The 19,611-nt window shown below is 40.3% G+C and overlaps 1 protein-coding gene across 2 annotated transcripts; it reads left to right on the top strand.

The window, feature by feature from the left end:
- The first annotated feature begins 71 nt into the window (after positions 1-71).
- On the top strand, positions 72-15,336 carry klhl17 (kelch-like family member 17). 2 transcript variants are annotated; one of them, XM_086067951.1, is made up of 12 exons: positions 72-464; positions 1,600-1,864; positions 3,913-4,034; positions 4,115-4,336; positions 7,572-7,691; positions 7,777-7,990; positions 8,082-8,226; positions 9,414-9,581; positions 9,684-9,772; positions 9,889-9,962; positions 10,059-10,240; positions 12,839-15,336. In XM_086067951.1, the coding sequence occupies exons 2-12, from the start codon at positions 1,651-1,653 to the stop codon at positions 13,065-13,067; spliced, it is 1,779 nt and encodes a 592-aa protein (XP_085924077.1). In that variant the 5' UTR covers positions 72-464; positions 1,600-1,650; the 3' UTR covers positions 13,068-15,336. The 2 variants fall into 2 exon arrangements, with proteins under 2 accessions (XP_085924077.1, XP_085924078.1); XM_086067952.1 differs by having other exon boundaries at positions 74-464; positions 7,575-7,691.
- The last annotated feature ends 4,275 nt before the right edge of the window (positions 15,337-19,611 follow it).

Here is a 19,611-nt window from a genome sequence, read left to right as displayed (position 1 = left end):
TTCAAAAATAACTTCCGGACTCAGAGTCGGTAGAGGACTTCTTAAGGTTGCTTTTTATAAACCGCGTGATCGTGAACTCAAGTTTAACATACGCTATAGGTGTTTTAAATATAAATATATTTGATACGAAAATGTCTTACTTGGATAGTAATCTTAATGCAAATGTTAGTTCTTAAATTTGAGCTATATTATGAATTTAAAAAACGGTATCCGTTCTACCTTAACAATCCCATGTCAGCGTCCATACATTTTTTTTTTTTGCAATGACGTCAATCGTATACAAGACACGAAACAGTCTTTTTTTAAATTATTATTTAATATTTCCTATGCTAGAGACAAATATGGGCAGATAGCTCTTTACTGGAGCCGATTTTCAATCCATCCTGACTGCGACAGCTGCAGGCTCATCTTACATCGTTTCTGGAGAGACACGAATTGCAAATATAACCGGAACAAAGCTACCGGTAAAGAGAGAATATCCTATTATATTTCTGATGCTAATGTTCTTTATGGATAATAAGAGACCATGTTGAAAAAAATGCATTATTAGAGTTATAAATGTGTTGTTGTACAGTATTATTTTTACGTTGCTAACATTGGATATGCTGCCAGAGCTTTGCGGATGCCAGCTAAAGCTTCGGAGACAAATTGTGGGCATTAAGATTGTCCCCAATTCCATATTAGCAGAGCATACTGCGTTGTGCATGTGATGCGCGGCTTATTATGCTTAAAAAAAATAACAAGGTAGCGCTAGATGCCAGACAACTGTGGTGTGACAGAAAAAAACAAATCTAGTTTTTAACAAAAATTATCATGTTTGTTTTAGTTTCAGGCTTCAGCCTTGAGTTCTTTGCTTTTAGTGGACTTAAAAAAAAATGCAGTGAGCCCCCCAATTCTTTTCAGTAGGTAACTGTATTTGTTTGTCTCCCCTCGTTAATAGCAAACACCCATTGGGTACATGTACCATACGATGCAAGCAGTGTACTTAATGCGGAGAACAAATTTCGCCCCACTTGGTAGGTGTGACAATCAAGTGGTACTTTATAACCAAATGTGCCACATTTGATTAACCACCATTAAAGTGTTAGTTTGCAGTGGTGTGGAATTGCACAATAACACTCAGTGATGTTTAGAATTTGGCTACCTTAATGACATCAGAGGGTCAAAATATTAGAATCTGCATCACTATGATGTGCAGTCTGGCACCAACCAAAACAATAGTAATATCTGACAGTGTCAATCAAATTATTCACTCTGCAAAGAAAGACAGTGTTGAGCTACTTTCTCCTTTTGTCCAATTATAATTCAAGTATTAATGTGCATACTAAAACTGCATTGTAGACCTACGATTTTGGTGCTTTGGGTTTTAATCAGTGCCAGTATGCAATTAATGATCGGACTTCTTGGATCTCTGTTGTGCTGACAGGCGTCCTGTCATAGCTGTCACCATGAGAAATACTGCAGTAACAAAAAGAGCAGTGATTGCTCTGGACACCTGTCATAACACCAGCTGATGAACTAAGCTCTTTCAGGTGGAAGACTGATGACAAATGATATTTTATACTGTAGTTTTATAGGTAATGACAATCAATCTTTCAGTTGCCCAGAGTGCGGCATAGGCACGAGCCGGCGACCGCCACACCCGGCACCATGATGGAGGGAGGCATGCAGCTGCTGAACCGCGACGGCCACAGCATCTCGCACAACTCCAAGCGCCACTACCACGACTCCTTCGTGTCCATGAACAGGATGCGACAACGTGGGTTGCTGTGCGATATTGTGCTCCACGTTTCCAACAAAGAGATCAAGGCTCACAAAGTGGTGCTGGCTTCTTGCAGCCCTTATTTTCACGCCATGTTTACCAGTAAGTTTAGCATACATACAGTAATCCCCTAAAAGCAGCCTGCACGTCTTTTCCTTTGTACTTTCAATCCCGTACAATTTCGGAATATTTTAAGATATTGAGTTCAATGTCAAAAACGACATAAGTGTGCAGCAAACACCACCTTGCTTTTCAGGATCATTGTATCCATGCCTCCTCTAACTTTTATTTTTATTTTTTTTAATTATTTTCTTGAGAGGTCAGTATTGTTCATTCGGTAATTTGACCGATTTGACATGTCATCAGTGCGCTCTTTTTTTATTTGTTTTTATTTTGAATGTGCGTGTGTACGTGTGTGTGCGTGCGTGTGAGTGTGTACTCATTAGTTCACCTAAAACCTATTAAAAATCCCATACCGTTCACCTAAACCGAATACTTCAGAATCCAGCTAGAGTCGTGAGGTTGTCAGGAGACCCGAGGAAGGATCAAAGAAAATAAAGTGAAATCCAGCACCGACCAGACATTCCCTACTACCCACCGGGTTACCAACCAGAGTCTTTCACCAACCCCAGAAACATCTAAATTCCAACAAATTAGGGAGACCAAAGGAGAGACTGAGGAAAGGAAGGAAGGATCAGACATCAGCTTCCACCGATTCAACGACCAGAGGAAGAAGCAGATTGTGTTTGAATTTCGATAGATGCTGGTGTGGTGGATCTGGCAAGCATGAAAACCTCCACCAAAGAGGGGAGCCGTTGACCCCGGCCAGGACAGAGCAATCACAACCCCCCCGGGCCCCGCAGGAGCCAGGAGCACCTTCCCACCCCAACACGGCCCGCACGCCCAATCCAACGCAGCAGGACGGGGCACGGCAGGCCCGCCAGGCACCCCACTCCACCCACGACCCCACTCCACCCACGACCCCACTCCACCCACGACCCCCCCGCACCCCATCCACCCCCGCCACCCACCACAACCCAGCCCCAGCCGCCCCCAGGCCCCCAAATCCCCAGACACCCTCCCACCCCCCAGCTCCCTCCCACCCTGCCACCAGTACCCCCCCCCCCTTTTTATTTTGCTTTGACCTATGTGTTTAAAATTCAGTTAGTTTTAGTTTTAGACTGTGTTTGTTCGTTTTAGTTTTTTTGAGAATGCTTCATTTTAGCCAAGTTTTTAAAATGTGTTGTGGCTTCAGTTTTGGTACTTTGAGTACCGTATTTATGGAGTGCAAGATAAAAATACAGTAAAATACTGTAAACTATAATTCACAAATGACTGTTTAACATTCCTTCTTCTGTTTGGCTGTACAGTATTACAGAAATAAATAAATTTTAAATGAACTTCCAAAAGTACATGTACTATGAAATTCATTGACAAAGATGAAAATGTAGGACATTTTGCTATAGTTAGTTTGTTAGTTCTATAAATATAAAATCAGTTAGTTATGGGGTTTTTTTTAACAGCACTTGTTTTTATTTTATTTCGTCAATGTAATTTTTTTTTCAATTTTAGTTTTAGTTATTTTCTTAGTTTTTGTATATAATACTATAATAACACTGACAGCTTTCTGCAAAAAAGTGACATAATAGTAATAATAAAAATCATACTGTAATCATAATTATGATCATGCTAATAAATGCATGACTGAATTACTAATGTGGGGTAGATTGTTCCGCAAATGAAAAAAGCTGTGCACTGTTATAGTGTCCCGAAGCAAAACTCCAAATTGACCCCAGTCACCTTTTTGGGCTGTTTCTTGGTCCCTCTCTACATGTGTGAATTAGTTGTGTGGTGCAATGTATTTAGTGCAAAAATATACTGCAGTGATTACACATTTTCTTATTGGTTTACAATTTCTGTGGTATATTTATTAAGGTATTCTAAAGATTGCAACAAATGAGTATAATTACATGCATCTAGTATCATCTTAGCCGAGTCAACAGATCTGGGCAGTACTGAAATAGTAAAAAGTAAAAATGTACTGGGTGCGAACGTGGCTCCCTTCACCATCTCAAGCCAGTTAAGTGGTCAAATAAGTGGTATACAAATTGGATGGATGGTAACTACTGTTATTGTGTACTCGTACGTAGATGAGATGTCAGAGAGTCGTCAGACCCACGTGACGCTACATGATGTCGACGCCCAGGCATTGGAGCAGCTCATTCAGTACACCTACACAGCGGAGATCGTGGTCGGGGAAGGTAACGTTCAGGTAACCTGCAGATTAGATCGTCAATCATCCCTATGCATTGAATACACTCGGAATACTTCCACCTGCAATCCATTCCTTAGACGTTGCTTCCGGCAGCGAGCCTGCTGCAACTCAATGGGGTGCGTGATGCCTGCTGCAAGTTCCTCCTCAGCCAGCTGGACCCCTCCAACTGCTTGGGCATTCGAGGCTTTGCTGACACGCACTCTTGTAGCGACCTCCTCAAGTCGGCGCACAAGTACGTCCTGCAGCACTTTGTGGAGGTGTCCAAGACAGAGGAGTTCATGCTGCTGCCATTGAAACAGGTCGGTGCAGGTACAGTCATGCATCCTAATGAGGATTGTCTGTCCTCCCTTTTTTTTGGCTGCACACAAAACTTGTGAAAGAAGTAGAGAATGTGACCATGAGTTATAAAGTAATGGGACTCTTAACATTCATTTAAAAGAGTTTTGCTCTTCCTCAGCTGAGTGTATCAATCATAGTCCCTATTAGTTTTATCCTCCCGCCCAACTCAGCTGACCTATAGCTTATTCAGCATCCGCTCTCTGCAGAATGGTTTCCATTTCTAAAAGTGGGCATTTCCAGTCTTTCTATTGAGCCAGAAGAATGATTGCCTCACTAAGGCATCAGTGTTCATTTTTCAGTATGAACACTTAAATGTCATCTAATGTATACAGTATGTGCAAAATGCCAGGAATGGATGCACATTATTTCCAATTCTATAATTCTCTCTCAAACAAACCAACAATTTGGCAATAGTAACAACAGTTTGGTCACTTAAAAATAAGGCATCTATTAAGTAGTGTTGTTCCGATACCGTTTTTTGGCCCCCGATACCGATTCAGATACCCGGCTTTGAAGTATCGGCCGATTCCGATACCATACCGATACCTACGTTTTTTTTTCTCAACATGAAAAAGCTGTCCTGCCATTGGTTCAGAGAATTCAAGGGTCAATAGGATATCTTAGCTCGGCATGCAGTGAACATCAGTATTGGGGCCTTTGTCAATACCAGTATCCGCATCGGAACAACACTACTATTAAGTTCACCTCACTATAAGTCAGTAAAATTGCACGTTTTTTCTCAGTGAGTCACTGAGTCATCAAGGAAAGCTATGTAATTTTGTATGTTCACTTTCCTGCATTGCTCCGAAAGAAGTGACAACCAACTTCTCTAAAGTCCAGCCCACATAACATTAAAAGCGTTTGTGAGTTTGCAATGGGAGTGTAGGTAAAGTTTATGAAAACAATGGAGGTTAGACTTGTAGAGTGGTAGATTTAAAATACATACCGGTATTTGTTTATTTTCTATTATCCCATTCTGTGTGTCCATCACAAATGGAAGAAAACCTACATGGATTTATGGGCTGGTCAGTCAAAGTCAGGGATTCTCCAACTGTAATGTGTGCACTCTTATGGGTGGCCAAGTTGATTAATTACAAATTTTCTTTAACAAAATACAAATTAAATAATATGAGCATTTCTTCTTTGTAATTTAAGTTGTTAGCCAAAATTGAACAATAAGAAAAAAATGCAATACCCAAAATACATTTGCGTAACTCAACTGATTTAAAAAACATGATGTTGATATTTGCACACCAAGCTTGTGTGTGCTGTTCCTTTTTCTTTATTTTTATTTTATTTTTAGGATTTGTTCGGTGAGAGGGTCGGGTAAACCAACTTTGCTGGGATGTTGAAGAGGGTGCATATCTTTAAAAGAATGGGAAAGGTTGGTCTTTTTGTAGGTTGAAAAACACACACAGCAGCTACCCAAGCATGACTTATGAAACCAACTTGGTACTGTAAATGATGGTAAAAATAATAATGGTAATTTATTTATTATTTAACCATTAAAACATGACAACAAAATTCCAGTCACATGTTGACTGACCACCACATCAAAGCTTAATTATAAAAAAAAAATATATATGAATGAAAAAAAAAGGTAGTGGAAAGTAGATGTCAGAACAGAGTTTCAGAAAGTTTTAAATTCTTCACTCACTCTCTGTTCCTCTTCTCAATAAATTCAGAAAATTATTTTATGTGCCTCAACTACGACACTTCAACTGCCATGCAAGAACGCCAGCGACTTGATAGAACTGAAGTGCATTTCGAGCATCATTCTTTATTTTTATTGTTCATCGTGTTGGAGTTGACAATAGAAGGAATGTTCATATTTAACCTTTTATATTTTGTGAAAAAAAGTAATTATTATAACAGACACCCATTCAACTTGAATTTTCCTGCAACACCTGGAGGGTTTTTGTGAATGCCAGTTTGCAAATCACGTTTTCGATTGCACAAGTGTACCATAATGTGTACAGTGGATATTAAATATCTACACACCCCTGTTTAAATGCCAGGTTTTGTTGATTAAACAAATAAAACAAAAATAAATCATTTCAAAACGTATTCCACTATTAATGTGACCTGCAATCTGTACAGCTCAATTGAAAAAAAAGTATATTTTGGAGTGAGAAAGTAAAAATAAAACAACTGAGATCATTTGGGTAAACAAGTGTGCAACTCACTCTTTTTACTGGTGGTGTGGTTGTTCAGGTTGAACCAATTACATTCAGAATCATGTTCAATGGCAGTCAATGCACGCCTGCCACCTTATAAAATGCCTCTGATTAACCCAAAGAGGGACTTCATACAGGTCAGTGAGGCTGCTAAGACACCTGACAGCAATACTGAAATAATTGCAGGAATTTCTGGCAAGAACTTTGCGTTCAATGCATGTAACAGCATTCTCACATCTCCTTCATATGCCTGCTATATGGGGAAAGACCTTTTCTTACAAAGAAAGAAAAAAAAACTGCATGTGAGAAACTTGTGTGTGTGTGTGGGGGGGGGGGGGTGTCATATGTAGAGTGAAGCGTATATTTGTGGTATATTTTTCAACTATAACTGCGGCCGTAATCAAGGTGGTGGGAATTATGACAAAGTATTGGTAGAAAGTCAGTAAACGTAAGCAGGCTTCTGTTTAAAAGTAAAATGTCAGGAAAAGCCCACTAGTACAGTTGTCTTTAAATGGGGTTTAATCTGAGGAAGTTTAAATGGTGGCAGGTGGTGTGCTGACTTCCATTTACATTGCCTGTGAATGTGATTGGTTAATTCTAAACACAACCACTTCCCCATTTATAGAGGGTGTGCACACTTGTGCAACCACATTATATTAGCCATTTATTTTTACTGTCCCTCTGGCTCTGTTAGTCACATTAGAAAGTTTTGAAGTGATTTATCTCTGTCTCCATTTTTTTTAACCATAGAAACCGTGTCCACTGTAAATATTTGCAACACATCAAAATGGCTGTTTTTGCTTTTCAAGCGCTCATCTGTCAGCAGCATTGCAGGAAAAACACTTCACACACACTTTTTTAAACATGGACTAAACTAGAAACAATCTTTAATATTGTGGAGAGAAACATCACAGTGCAGCATTCTTTAGTTGTCTTGGATAAGTTGTGTTGCTAACCGACTCTTATGTTGTTGCCATGTTCCTTTAATCATTACGTTTGGCACTTTACCCTGTCCCAGCAGGTCCTGGATCTGATTTCCAGTGACAACCTGAACGTACCATCTGAAGAGGAAGTATACCGGGCCGTGCTGAGCTGGGTGAAACATGACATAGATGGGCGTCGGCCACATGTTCCATGGGTAGGACTAATTTTGTCTCACCTGAGGCGATTTCTGACTGCACTCTTCAAATTCAATTCACCGAACATTGCCGCTGTCCTGTCAGCTGATGAAGTGCGTGCGGCTGCCACTGCTGAAGCGAGACTTCCTGATGAGCAATGTGGACACAGAGCTGCTGGTGCGTCACCACTCTGAGTGCAAGGACCTGCTGATCGAGGCTCTCAAGTATCACCTGATGCCCGAGCAGAGAGGCGTGCTCAGCAACAGCAGGACGCGACCTCGCCGCTGCGAGGGCGCCAGTCCCGTGCTCTTCGCTGTCGGTCAGAGGCAAATTCAAAGAGTCAAATGAATTAAAAATGGCCAAAATGGTCTCGTTTAAACATTGTGTGTATGTGTGCGCCTCTGTCCCAGGTGGGGGCAGCCTGTTCGCCATTCACGGAGACTGCGAAGCATACGATACCAGGACAGACCGCTGGCACATGGTGGCGTCCATGTCCACTCGGCGGGCCCGGGTGGGCGTGGCAGCCATTGGGAACAGACTGTATGCTGTTGGCGGGTGAGTGACGACAGTGTTAAGTAAACTTGTGCTGCTACATCCAAACCAATAGGTCATTTCGAGTCTTCCTCTAACCTATAATGAATGTTTTTGCTACCGTTACATTTTAAATGTCGTCCATTGTGTGAGTGACAATAAAGATGTATTCTTTTCTATTCTATTCTATTCTAATGCCGCGTTTTAGTGTTGATCTGTCATGATAATGAAAGCAATTCAATCCATGCAAACCATTTTTTCCGTTTGTGTTGCATTTCAGTCATGTACGCAATATCTAAACTCTACAACATGGCTGTCCTAAGTTCTTTAGTGGATTGGGGTATACAGTAAAAAAATAACATTTGATGAGCCAGTGCTACACTCTTTATAAAAAAAGGGGGGCAGTGTGAATAGTGGGCATGTCGCAACACCCACATCCCGCATAGGTGTGTCGCTCCTGACAAGTACTATTATTTAGTAGGCCTTACACGATCAGGATTTTTCAGGATTTGGGGGAAAAAACTATAGCTAATTACAGACTCAGTCAAAGATAGAACAATATATGCATTTAAAAAAATTATATGTACAATTAACCATCGTCATTCGCAGGGATGGGCCTGGTCCAGCCCATCTCGATTAGCAAAAACCCCACATATAATTGATGTGAATTCAACTGAAATGTATGGGGGAGGGGATGCTTTAAAGATACTGATCAACATTAAATGTAAAATGTAATTAGTTTTGTCGATCTTTTCCAGTTATTCAAAGACACAAAGAACATATTCACAACTAAAATGGTAACAACATTTCTCTTCATAATGCCCTGTAAATAAAGATCATTCAATTTCAAAAGCAAAATTGGTTTATTTGACTTCATAGCAATTGGTAGTTTGTTACAGATTGCTCTTGTTATGGTTCTGAATGTGGAAATGTGGGCGGATCTATTCTAGTACAGAAAATACAAAATCACGAAAAGTCAGAAACTATTTGCCTTATCACCTTCAACAGAAAGCTATGACTTGGGAGTTTTTCAAAAATAACTATAATACACACAAAACAATTGCTTGATGGAATGATGTTAGTGTGTTTAATACATTCAAGGTGAATAATGTCAAAGTGGCCCCTGCATCCTTTGATTTTCAAGTTTGGACCTCCTTGCTCTTTAGTATGAAAAAGCACCCCTTGTGTTCATTTGTCCACATGCCATTCAGGTATGATGGAACCTCCGATCTGGCAACCGTGGAGTCATATGACCCCATCACGAACTCCTGGCAGCCTGAGGTTTCCATGGGAACGCGACGGAGCTGTTTGGGTGTGGCAGTCTTGCATGGATTGTTGTATGCGGCTGGAGGTTATGATGGAGCTTCATGTCTCAATAGGTACACACACACACAAACACATACGTAGTGTAACAGTACGAGAACATTTGTTTTTGATCATCTTTTCAAGACGTATTTAAAGATGTCTTTGCTCTTTTACAGTGCAGAGCGTTTTGACCCACTGACCAGCACATGGACCTCAATTGCTGCCATGAGCACTCGCAGGAGATATGTTCGAGTCGCAACTCTAGGTAGCAACTTGTGTTGCTCAGAATGCTTCAGATTATAATGTAACATCAAGATGGGATTGATGCTCAAATGCTTAAGTATGCATTTTGATCGTGTCTCATTTCTTTCCCCCCTCCAGATGGCAACTTGTATGCAGTGGGTGGTTATGACAGTTCCTCACATCTTGCAACAGTGGAAAAGTATGATCCTCAGGTACAGTTTTTTTTTTGCTATGATATGGTAATAATTTGTTTTGTGGGAAGAATATTCATCAATAACTCTTTCTTAATTGTTGGAATGGATGAACAGAGCAACACGTGGACACCCATTTCCAATATGCTAAGTCGACGCAGCAGTGCCGGCGTAGCCGTCCTGGACGGCATGCTGTATGTAGCAGGAGGTAATGACGGCACCAGCTGCCTCAATTCCGTGGAAAGGTTCAACCCCAAGACCAACACGTGGGAGGGAGTGTCTGCCATGAACATCCGCAGGTTTGTCTGCGGGCACAATTCACAGTAGAACAACGAAAATCAGGAAGGAATATCAATAATAAAAGTTATTATTACATAACAAAGGACTCTTTGGCTTACTGTAAAAAAGAAGACATCACTCTGGTGTCAGGCCGAAACCTTGCTCTGGCCTCATGCCGGCGGGATGTGCCCGGAACAATTCACCAGGGAGGCATCCAGGAGGAGTAGATGCTGATCTAGCTCTGGCTCGATTTCGAGTCCCTCCTGGGTGGCCACGCTTCTCACCCTACTGTATCTTTAAAGGAGAGCCCACACACCCTGTGGAGGGAGCTCATTTCGCTTGTATGTATCCATGTTTTTTTTAATTATTTCGGCGTAGGTGAGGTTAGCAACGTAGATCGACCAGTAAATCGAGAGCTTCTCCTTCCAGCTCAGCACCTTCGCTTTGTCTTGTCCCTCATCTATTGGGTGACCCCTCCACCACAATAAGGAGACAGCTCAGGGAGAGGATTATGAATTCATGGCCTTATTTTATAACAGAGGCTACATAATTGACTTTTTTGCTCACCACATTACGAGTCATGAGTTTATGAAAAATAAAAATCAACAAAAAATACTTCTTTTTACAAAATTGCAACTTTTTCATAATGACTATTTATGATGAACAATACTAATACTGTACTTGACATAATTTGGGGAATTTGTCTCTTGAAGCTATAAACCTTAAAATAATCCCCAATTGTTTCATGTGTGATGATCCCCACAGTTGCACGTGCACATACTTTCAGACAAAAATAGCTGCAGCAGATCAGCATGGAGCAGTGGGTTTTCGAGGGGTAGCCATCTTGGATTTGTGATTGTGTCAGCTAATTCGCTCAACCCCCTAGACACACAACACATACACACGTACGCTCAGACACCCGCTTGCCTTTGTGTGAGTCAGAATGTGGTGGGCGCAAGTGCAGCGCCATGAATAAACCATGGTGTGGAGTGCTTTTATTTTCCAGTTGCTGGGAGGCTCAATTTACAGTGTAAGTAATGTCAACCAGCACTGATCTTTAATCTGTCTCTTGACCCAGCATGCACCCGTGTAGAGAAGAAAAAAAATCTCCATCCCTAAAAGATATGTCACACAACTATCCATCCATCCATCCATTGTCGATACTGCTTATCCAGATAATCCTGTTCAGAATGGCTGGGAGCTTTGGCCAAAAGGTGTACCACAACTGGACTGCCAGTCGGTGACAGGGCACATATAAATCTGGGATAGGAAATAACAATGGGCTCTCAAGGGTGTTTTACTGTGTCTGTCCAACAACAGTGCTGCCACAGTTGTTTTGTAAAAGTAACTTAAATACTTTTCTGATTACTTGATTTTAAATGTAACTAAGTTCAGTTACAAGTTACTTTATTAGTTATCAGATGCCAACAACCCTGCTCAACATAAAAATGACAACAGGTTTTGCCAATGTTTTATTAGAAAATCATTTTTAGCAGTAATGCTTGGGAATAAAGTTGTTGTTATTTTTTTAAATTAAAAATGAAGTTTGCAAAGTGGGGAGCCGGGCATCCACCTGAGGGGGTATGCACAGCACCCTACTATTTGCATCCGTCCAACAAGATTTTGTTGTTCGCATCCCCCCTCCCCGACCACTTTATTTTTTGAAAAACTCATCTATTTTTTTATATATATATTTTTTCACCAGAGAAGCGGTTCCGATAATGGATGGATGCAAAGCAAAGCCCTGGCTAAATAAGAAAGTAGTAATTGGTGTAAAGGAAGTATGCTGAAGTGATACAGTTCGACTGAGAGACAAGCTTTGTATGGCAGGGAGGAGCATGTTTAGCCTTAGTTGTTAGTGAAAGAAGCTACGAGAGAGTCTGCGCCACTTCTGGCGCTGTTATTCAAAATTAAACCATCTTTAGTCATGTGTTTTTAAGGGCAATTTAAGTTCAAGTGTCTTGGGATCATAGTTTGTGGTATATTTGCAGTTGAAACTATTAATTCATTCACTTCCAACCATTTTCTCTGACGCAACCCCCTTCGCTCTCAGCTGTTTTACTGGATTTTGACTGATTTTGCAAGGCCCACAGATTATTGTGTTCTATTTCTATAAAAAAAACAAAAAAAAACATGGAATCTACTAAAAGAAAGATTAGAGTCTCTATATCTGTTTCTGTTTTGCAGCAATTAGCATTAGAATGTAGCTAAGTTTCATTAATATTCACATTCCTGGTGAAAACAAAAAGAGCTTGTTGCGACATGGCGATGGCTGATCACTTATATTCTGCTGCCACCTGCTGGCCGTTTTTTCTATTAACTACCATTGCTTTAAGCCACCTCTTCATGTCAAAGCCTTCTGTATGCTCTTGCATTAAAAAAACAACAACAAAAAAAACAAAAAACGTGGGTACATGATTTTGAGAGTGAAGGACAAAGTATTAAAAAACTTGTTTACGTGTTTTTTTTTTCTGTTTGATTGAGTTAATATAGGACATTATAAACATTTTGGGGCAATAATTGATCTCGGTTTTTCACTATCTGTGGCAGGACTCTGTCCCTAACCACTGCAAATAGTTGGGATTTACCATTCGGTGTATTTTGTTTGCCCATCACAGGAGCACTCACGACTTGGTGGCGATGGATGGCTGGCTGTACGCCGTGGGAGGCAACGACGGAAGCTCCAGTCTCAACTCTATCGAGAAGTATAACCCGCGCAGCAACAAATGGGTGGCGGCCTCCTGCATGTTCACGCGCCGCAGCAGCGTGGGCGTGGCTGTGCTGGAGCTGCTCAACTTCCCGCCGCCGTCCTCACCCACCCTGTCCGTGTCCTCCACTAGCCTTTGACACGGGGTCATCGCTTGGCTGAGCTCAGCCTCCGCTGCTACAACCCAGACAGGCTCTGGGAAGAGACGTAACTGCTCGGTTTGAGGAGGAGGAGGATGAAGATGAGGAGTAGGGGTGTGAATGAGGCTCCAGGCTGTTATTAATGGCACCTGGTACCGATTGGCCATCAAAAATGTCATCAAAATATGAATTAGCAGAGGTGGGCGCGTCAATGAATTTTGAGCGTCCGTCATTCAGTAATCGTCAACAGTCGGGACACCCTTCCGTCATCGTCAATCCGTCAATATTTCAAGCCAAACCGTCAATCCGTCGTTCGTGGATTGCTCAGCAAAATGAGCGTCCATCAATCGTCATTCGGCAATCCGTCAACAAAATGGGACGTCCGTCATTTATGGATTGTTGAATTTATTGACAGATTGACGATTACTTTGACGAATAAAAAAACCCTTCCATCAATGCTTATTAGTTCGTCAATTTCTCAAAGTTTACCGTTAATCGTCAACAAAATGGGCTTCCATCATTGACAGACCTTTTGTCAATATTGACGGAATGCCCACCTCTGTGAATTAGGACAGATTAAACGGAGCTACTGCCTTGCGAAAAAATATTTTTGCCCTTTTGTGCGGCTATTCTCATCCAAGTTCTCTCTCCTCAAGAGTACAAAGATATTCCTTTTGAAGATTGACCAGCCTTTGCTCAAGCTCACTTTATTTGCTACCACCCCAAAATGTGCAGTCTCACAAGAGATGCTGGATAAAATTAGAATGTAGCTCATTGGCTGATTATAACAAACTCTGCATGTTTAGTCCACAACAGCTGGCATTGACTCCCACACAAGGAGATTAAAATGAGGTAGTGCTGCTAATGTCACGCTAGGTGGCAGTAACATGCAATGTTCACACCCCAAGCACAGACTGTGAGACAGCATGGACACGACACAGGACCAGCCAATCCCTACAGTCTGAATGAGTTTGAAACTTAAAGGTTTAAAAAAGAAAAAGAATTATGACAAATTTTAAATTATTTATAAACATATGTAAATGTAAATATGTTTAAATGTCAGATGTTAAGAGAAGGAAATATATGAGATGCCTATTTAAAAGTGTTTTAATATATATTTATTTATATGTGAAATGTACATTGTCAGTGGATTTAATGAAGTGTGAGAGGAGTAGCGTGGTTGTGTTTGGAGTGTATCCTACACTAGTTATGCGGAATTTCATTTGTTTCCCCTAGGGATGGGCATTTGACTACTTTTCTTTAATGGAAGTCAGAAGATGAGTAAAATTTGCAATAAGATGATTATATTTTTTTGAATATTTGAAAGGGATCACCCTGTTAACATTCTAGTGTCACATTGAGCAGAATTTTCCGTGGAGTTGTCATGGTGTGGATGTAGCTCAATTTCTCGTAGTTGAAGTCAAACTTCTGAAGACTGCAAACGAGTTTAGGCCCACGCAATAGTGCCTCTGCTGGTTGACATAGTATTGCACAGAATTTAGACTCAATTGACACAAATGTTATGTAATTTACTAGGCCCATGTCTAGTTTGCATGAGTTTCTCCACCCCCACTTGTACGATGATCATGTGGCTCAAAAATCACAAGGGCATATGGAGGACTTCTTCATCAAATAAAATAACAGCAGCATACAAATATGAATTGCAACACTAAAGTATAATGTGACTAAGATATGAAGCTCATTCTGCTCTCCCCTTATTTTCTGTCATGTATTTACATTCCGTGTTGGTAGAATTGACTCAACTGATTTTACAGACTGCGACTATAAGTATGGCTGTGTATAATATATACACATATACAATATAACCGTAACATTTCTGTGTAGTTTTTTTTTTACTGTTAGTATTGAACTTGCACCGTCTAAATGGAACTTAAATCAAGGCTAACAAACTGTAAAATCCCATATTATTATTGCAAACTATTTTGTTCAAGGTTTTCCGTTTCTACCTCATTTTTGTTTGAGAAGACACAGTTCAATCAACCTGCTCACGTTTAATGGAGATGTTGTTAGTGTTTAAATCCATCAGGGAAGGACCAATGATCGCATCTAGCATGTACATCAAAATGTACTGTAAATAGGAAGATGGCTCAGTGAATCCATGTTGTTCAATGTGAACGTGACTGTAGCAACTTTTAAGTTTGTGCTTTGCTTGTATGTGGTAAATGTTTATTTATTTGAATTTTAAAATATTGAATTTTGCACAATTGCAAATGGAGCAATAAAAAAGAAAGAAATAAAGATGTTCCAATTGTGGTACCAGTTTGAGATGATCTAAGTCTTTAAATCGGCAGATTGTACCCCCCCACATTTTCCAATATTTTGTGTCTCACTGTGCCTTGTACTGTGAAAACACACACTGAACCGTGTGTTGCTAGGCTCACTTGCTCCAGCATTGCTTGGTAGTGTACCAGCATGCTCACCTTTCTCTGTTTAGCTATGTAGACAGCTGAGCACGCTCACGTTACATTTCTGAATTCTAATCAAATGGCTACCACACCTGCAGGGTCCCCTGCACACGCCATTTTAACCCTATTAAATTGAATCAGCCATAAACCAAAACAAGCAAATGGCAAATCCATGCAATGGGTTTGATAATGGTGACAGCACACACCGACCCACCACAAATACTTATGACCACATGCACAATTTAATGATATCCAATGCAAGAGCTGAACATAAAATTATGCTCTCACAAAGATAATACTGATGTCACTGTGTACTAGTATTGGAAAATGGAAATCAATATGTACATAACAGCGTGTTATAAGATGATTCTGCTCATCCATCCTTCTTTAGGATTGTGTCAACAGTCATTTTTCCACTAATGCTCATTGCTTCTGGTGTGGTTAGACTTCAAATAGTCAAGCCAATAGACTGTATGTATGTATGTATAATAAGCCTGCAGACAAGTAGCACTATGTGTGTATGTGTGAGTTTGTGTGTGCATGAACATTAACTTTAGCAGAGGTTTACACACTGACAATCATAAGACCCCCCCCCCCCCCAAAAGATATTTCATCTTGGGAAATAATAGGCATATTTGTGTTATAGAGGGTGCTATAACTGTCATGTTAAAGAAATTAAGTTTTTAGTTTCAAAACAGGTTGTTTTGTGACTTTTAGTGAAAAGTACCATGTTTGTTTACATTTGGCGAGTAGCCAACTGCCTTATGTCTTACAAAATGTAAGTAACTACATATTAGGGAGAAATGTGACTATTGTTTTTAGCTGATTCTGGCTTTATAGCCCACTCTCTCTAATACTTGGAAGTTCAAAATTCCAACCCAGTTATTGGAGCATGTCAGTTTCCCCCCAATATTGATGTTTGGCTTTGAGAAATTAGAGTGCATTTCTAGTTCAGTTCCATCCAGTTTGGTGCTTATCACACACAAAACACAATTTAAGGAATGACCTGCTTAAACTGACAGTGAGTGATCTTGCCTTCAAAGGAGGGCCAGTGTCCAATTAAGATTCCTTTATGCTGGTCCCACGTGAGAACTTTGGCACATCAGAGTTTCCACTGGACACCTGATGTTTGTGCTCTCATACCAAGGCTCCGTTTAAGTGGGCCAAGGTGTGACTTTAGCACCGTCGCTCTCACCCGCTGAGTCTGGATAAACAACAGGGAGCGACCAGACTTCTCAACCACACATGGAGGGAGGGAGATCGGGATTGTAACAGTTCACCTCTCACAGTTTGACACATAATGAAACTAAGTCAAGCAAGCTATTACTAAAACACCTTGTTCTTTACAGACCCCGTTGAGCAATATGAAATAAAGCATGTTCAGTCTTGCCAGTTTCACCCTCTTTTTTTTTTTTTTTTTTTTTACCAATTCACAATAACACAGAAGTTGTTGCGAAGTCCGTTAAAATAAATGAAGGTTCATTAGTAAAATGTACTTTTGGCGCTTTTCCTGACAACAGCATATGTTCAAGGGGCCAGCCACGTTATGTCACCTTTGAAGAAAAACAAATACCACAAAATCATGTTAATGACATTATGGATTCTGTATGTTTTTAAACATTGTATTTGAAAAAGGGCTGTTACTTTTCAGTGGGAGAGCTCAAATTTAGGTAGTGTAAATTCATTTAGAAATTCTTCATTCCTGTTCAAAATGGAAAGCAGAGAGCGTGTTGAAAATGAAAGAGTATTCAAGCACTTCATGACGCTGGGAGGTCACAAATAGTCTAATAAATGTTTTAAGCGCTATACTATATTTATTATTTTACAACTAGGCTATGTATGTCCAAAATAATAACACTAATGATGATACAATCTTATTGTGTTCTGCCATTATGATCAATATCAGCTCAGTGGGTGAGATCACCAAATGAATCCCGAGCGCGGCTCCTGCTGCTGCTCACCGCTCCCTCGGGATGGGTCCTATGCGGAGAACGAATTTCGCCCCACCTAGGTGGGTGTGATAATCAGTGGTACTTTATCTAAATAATAGGGAGCCCTCAACATTCTGCAATTAGATTATTTGGACACATGAAAGCAAGGTCAACTTGTCAGAATGACGGGAATTGAAAAGCATTAAGTAGGAAAGGAACAGCTTGCTATCCAAAGCATTCCACATTAAAAAAGGTGGAGGCAGTGGTATGCTGGGTATCCACCTTTTTGTGTGTGTAGTACTTCTTATCCTCCTAGTGTCTCGGGTGAGTTACTGGCACCCATCCCAGACTTTTAGTCAATAGGCAGGGTACACCCTGAATTGTTTGCCAGCCAATCCCAGGGCACACAAACAACCATTCAAATTCACACTGGGTACCCGGGGAGAGGATATCGCTGGCATCGGGTCGAAACCTCATAAGCCACAATTTGGAAAATGTAATATTTTTTCAAAAATCTAAACTATTGGTCAGTCCCCACGTGTGGGTTTTTACAAGTTATAGACCAATCTAAATTGTTGCAAAATTGATGATGCAATGTTAGTGGTTAAACAAGCATGTCATTTTTAAGTGACTATTTTGGAGTAACAAGGTTTCGGCCCGACGCCAGTAATATGTAAACTCCACACAGGAAGGCTGGAGCCCAGATTCGAACCCTCCACCTCTGAACCGTAAAGCCAATGAGCTAGTAACCATAAGTGCACTGTGCCACATTTAGTCTAGTTTCAGACCAATTCAGCAAATTTGAATAATTTCCCATGAGACACCTGATCTCAAGTTCACACTAAACTCACTAATCTACTTTAATGAAGTTACATGAGTAAGTCTCTTTCTGTGTAGTCTTTTTTTGGCCGGATGATGAAGCCTACTTGAAACTTTGGATAGAAAACTGAGATGACGTAATGCAGGAAACCCCGGGAATATGCTGCAGAACGTTGACGTCCTTAAGCTTGTGTTGAGGAATACTGCTGGAAATGTGTGAGTCACTGTGCGGCTCGGGCTGCATGCATTATCAAGCCCACTTTCACGTTTTTCCATGATGGGCCTCATATTGCAGACATCTCAGTACACCAAAATGAATTTAGTTAGACGAGGGCATACAAGTGATAAGAAAGAATTACATGAAATAAGGCACTAGCCTGCAATCAATCAATCTATCTATCTGATGTTTGTTTTTGTATAATCAATATTTTGTCCTCATAAATCCATCACATGATATTTGTTATCGCCGCTATTGTTGCTAACTATTCTTTGAGAAAAAACTATCCAAATATAAAATGTCGCCATTATTTTAAAAGCCTTTTAGGAAAGCCTCTGGAATAGCTGCTTAACCCCTTCGGACCAGCATTTTTTCTACTGGGCAATTTTATTTGACTGATTTTGATTCTCATTCCACAAAAGAATAGCATGGGAAAATGATCTCATGTTCTTATTTATTATAGTGGACGCCAGGATAGTATGTATGGCTGTAACGTGTTGTAAACTTTCCAAGCTTATTTGTAAAAATTTTAACATGAACATCACGCAAATCAACTTGCGAATTGCGATTGTTGTGATTGAAGTGTTGACATCATCCACATTATGTGTTTTATTGGTTTAGACCCACAAATATGTCATGTCCACTGCAATCATCTATGGGCCAGAAATATTTTATAGGCCTATTGTTTATAAAACACTTATTTATTCATTTTACAATATCAACATCTATAACAAAGCCCTCTGTGTGTAAAATCTAATGATGAGATTAAAGTCTCCCTGGTTTATTTTGATCTTATCTCACACTTAACGCACACTGTTTTTAAAACACTTACTATATGTCATATTGGCACAAAAGCAGTTCAATGAGTCACATACAAAGTGTATGTGTTGATTAAATCAAATTTCTTTGACCATGTCAACGCTTGCAGGGCCCATCAAAGAAGATCCAGAGAACAATAAAGTTACTGTATGCCAAAGTGACGACTGCGAAGTAGACTGTTGGTGCCTCAGGTGCATCCCTTTAACAACCAGTCTAACAGGTTAGCTGCCAACGAGCTGCACGTGTTTAATTTTATGACTAGATAGCCACATACACACATACATGGAAATGTGTATAACATACCCTTTATTAAGGTCTTCTATGGAAAGGAA

The sequence above is a fragment of the Leptonotus elevatus genome, chromosome 2 (assembly GCF_054856555.1).
Source record: "Leptonotus elevatus isolate MCC_2025b chromosome 2, RoL_Lele_1.0, whole genome shotgun sequence".
Classification (NCBI taxonomy): domain Eukaryota; kingdom Metazoa; phylum Chordata; class Actinopteri; order Syngnathiformes; family Syngnathidae; genus Leptonotus; species Leptonotus elevatus.
Note: the sequence above shows the minus strand (reverse complement) of the source record. Positions and strands in the feature narration are given on the sequence as shown.

Excerpts from the sequence above, each read along its gene's own strand:
- klhl17 (XM_086067951.1), top strand. The coding sequence starts at position 1,651 with ATGATGGAGGGAGGCATGCAGCTGCTGAACCGCGACGGCCACAGCATC. Across the intron at positions 1,865-3,912 it reads TTTTCACGCCATGTTTACCA|ATGAGATGTCAGAGAGTCGT; the intron begins GTAAGTTTAGCA and ends ACTCGTACGTAG. Across the intron at positions 9,773-9,888 it reads TGTTCGAGTCGCAACTCTAG|ATGGCAACTTGTATGCAGTG; the intron begins GTAGCAACTTGT and ends TCCCCCCTCCAG.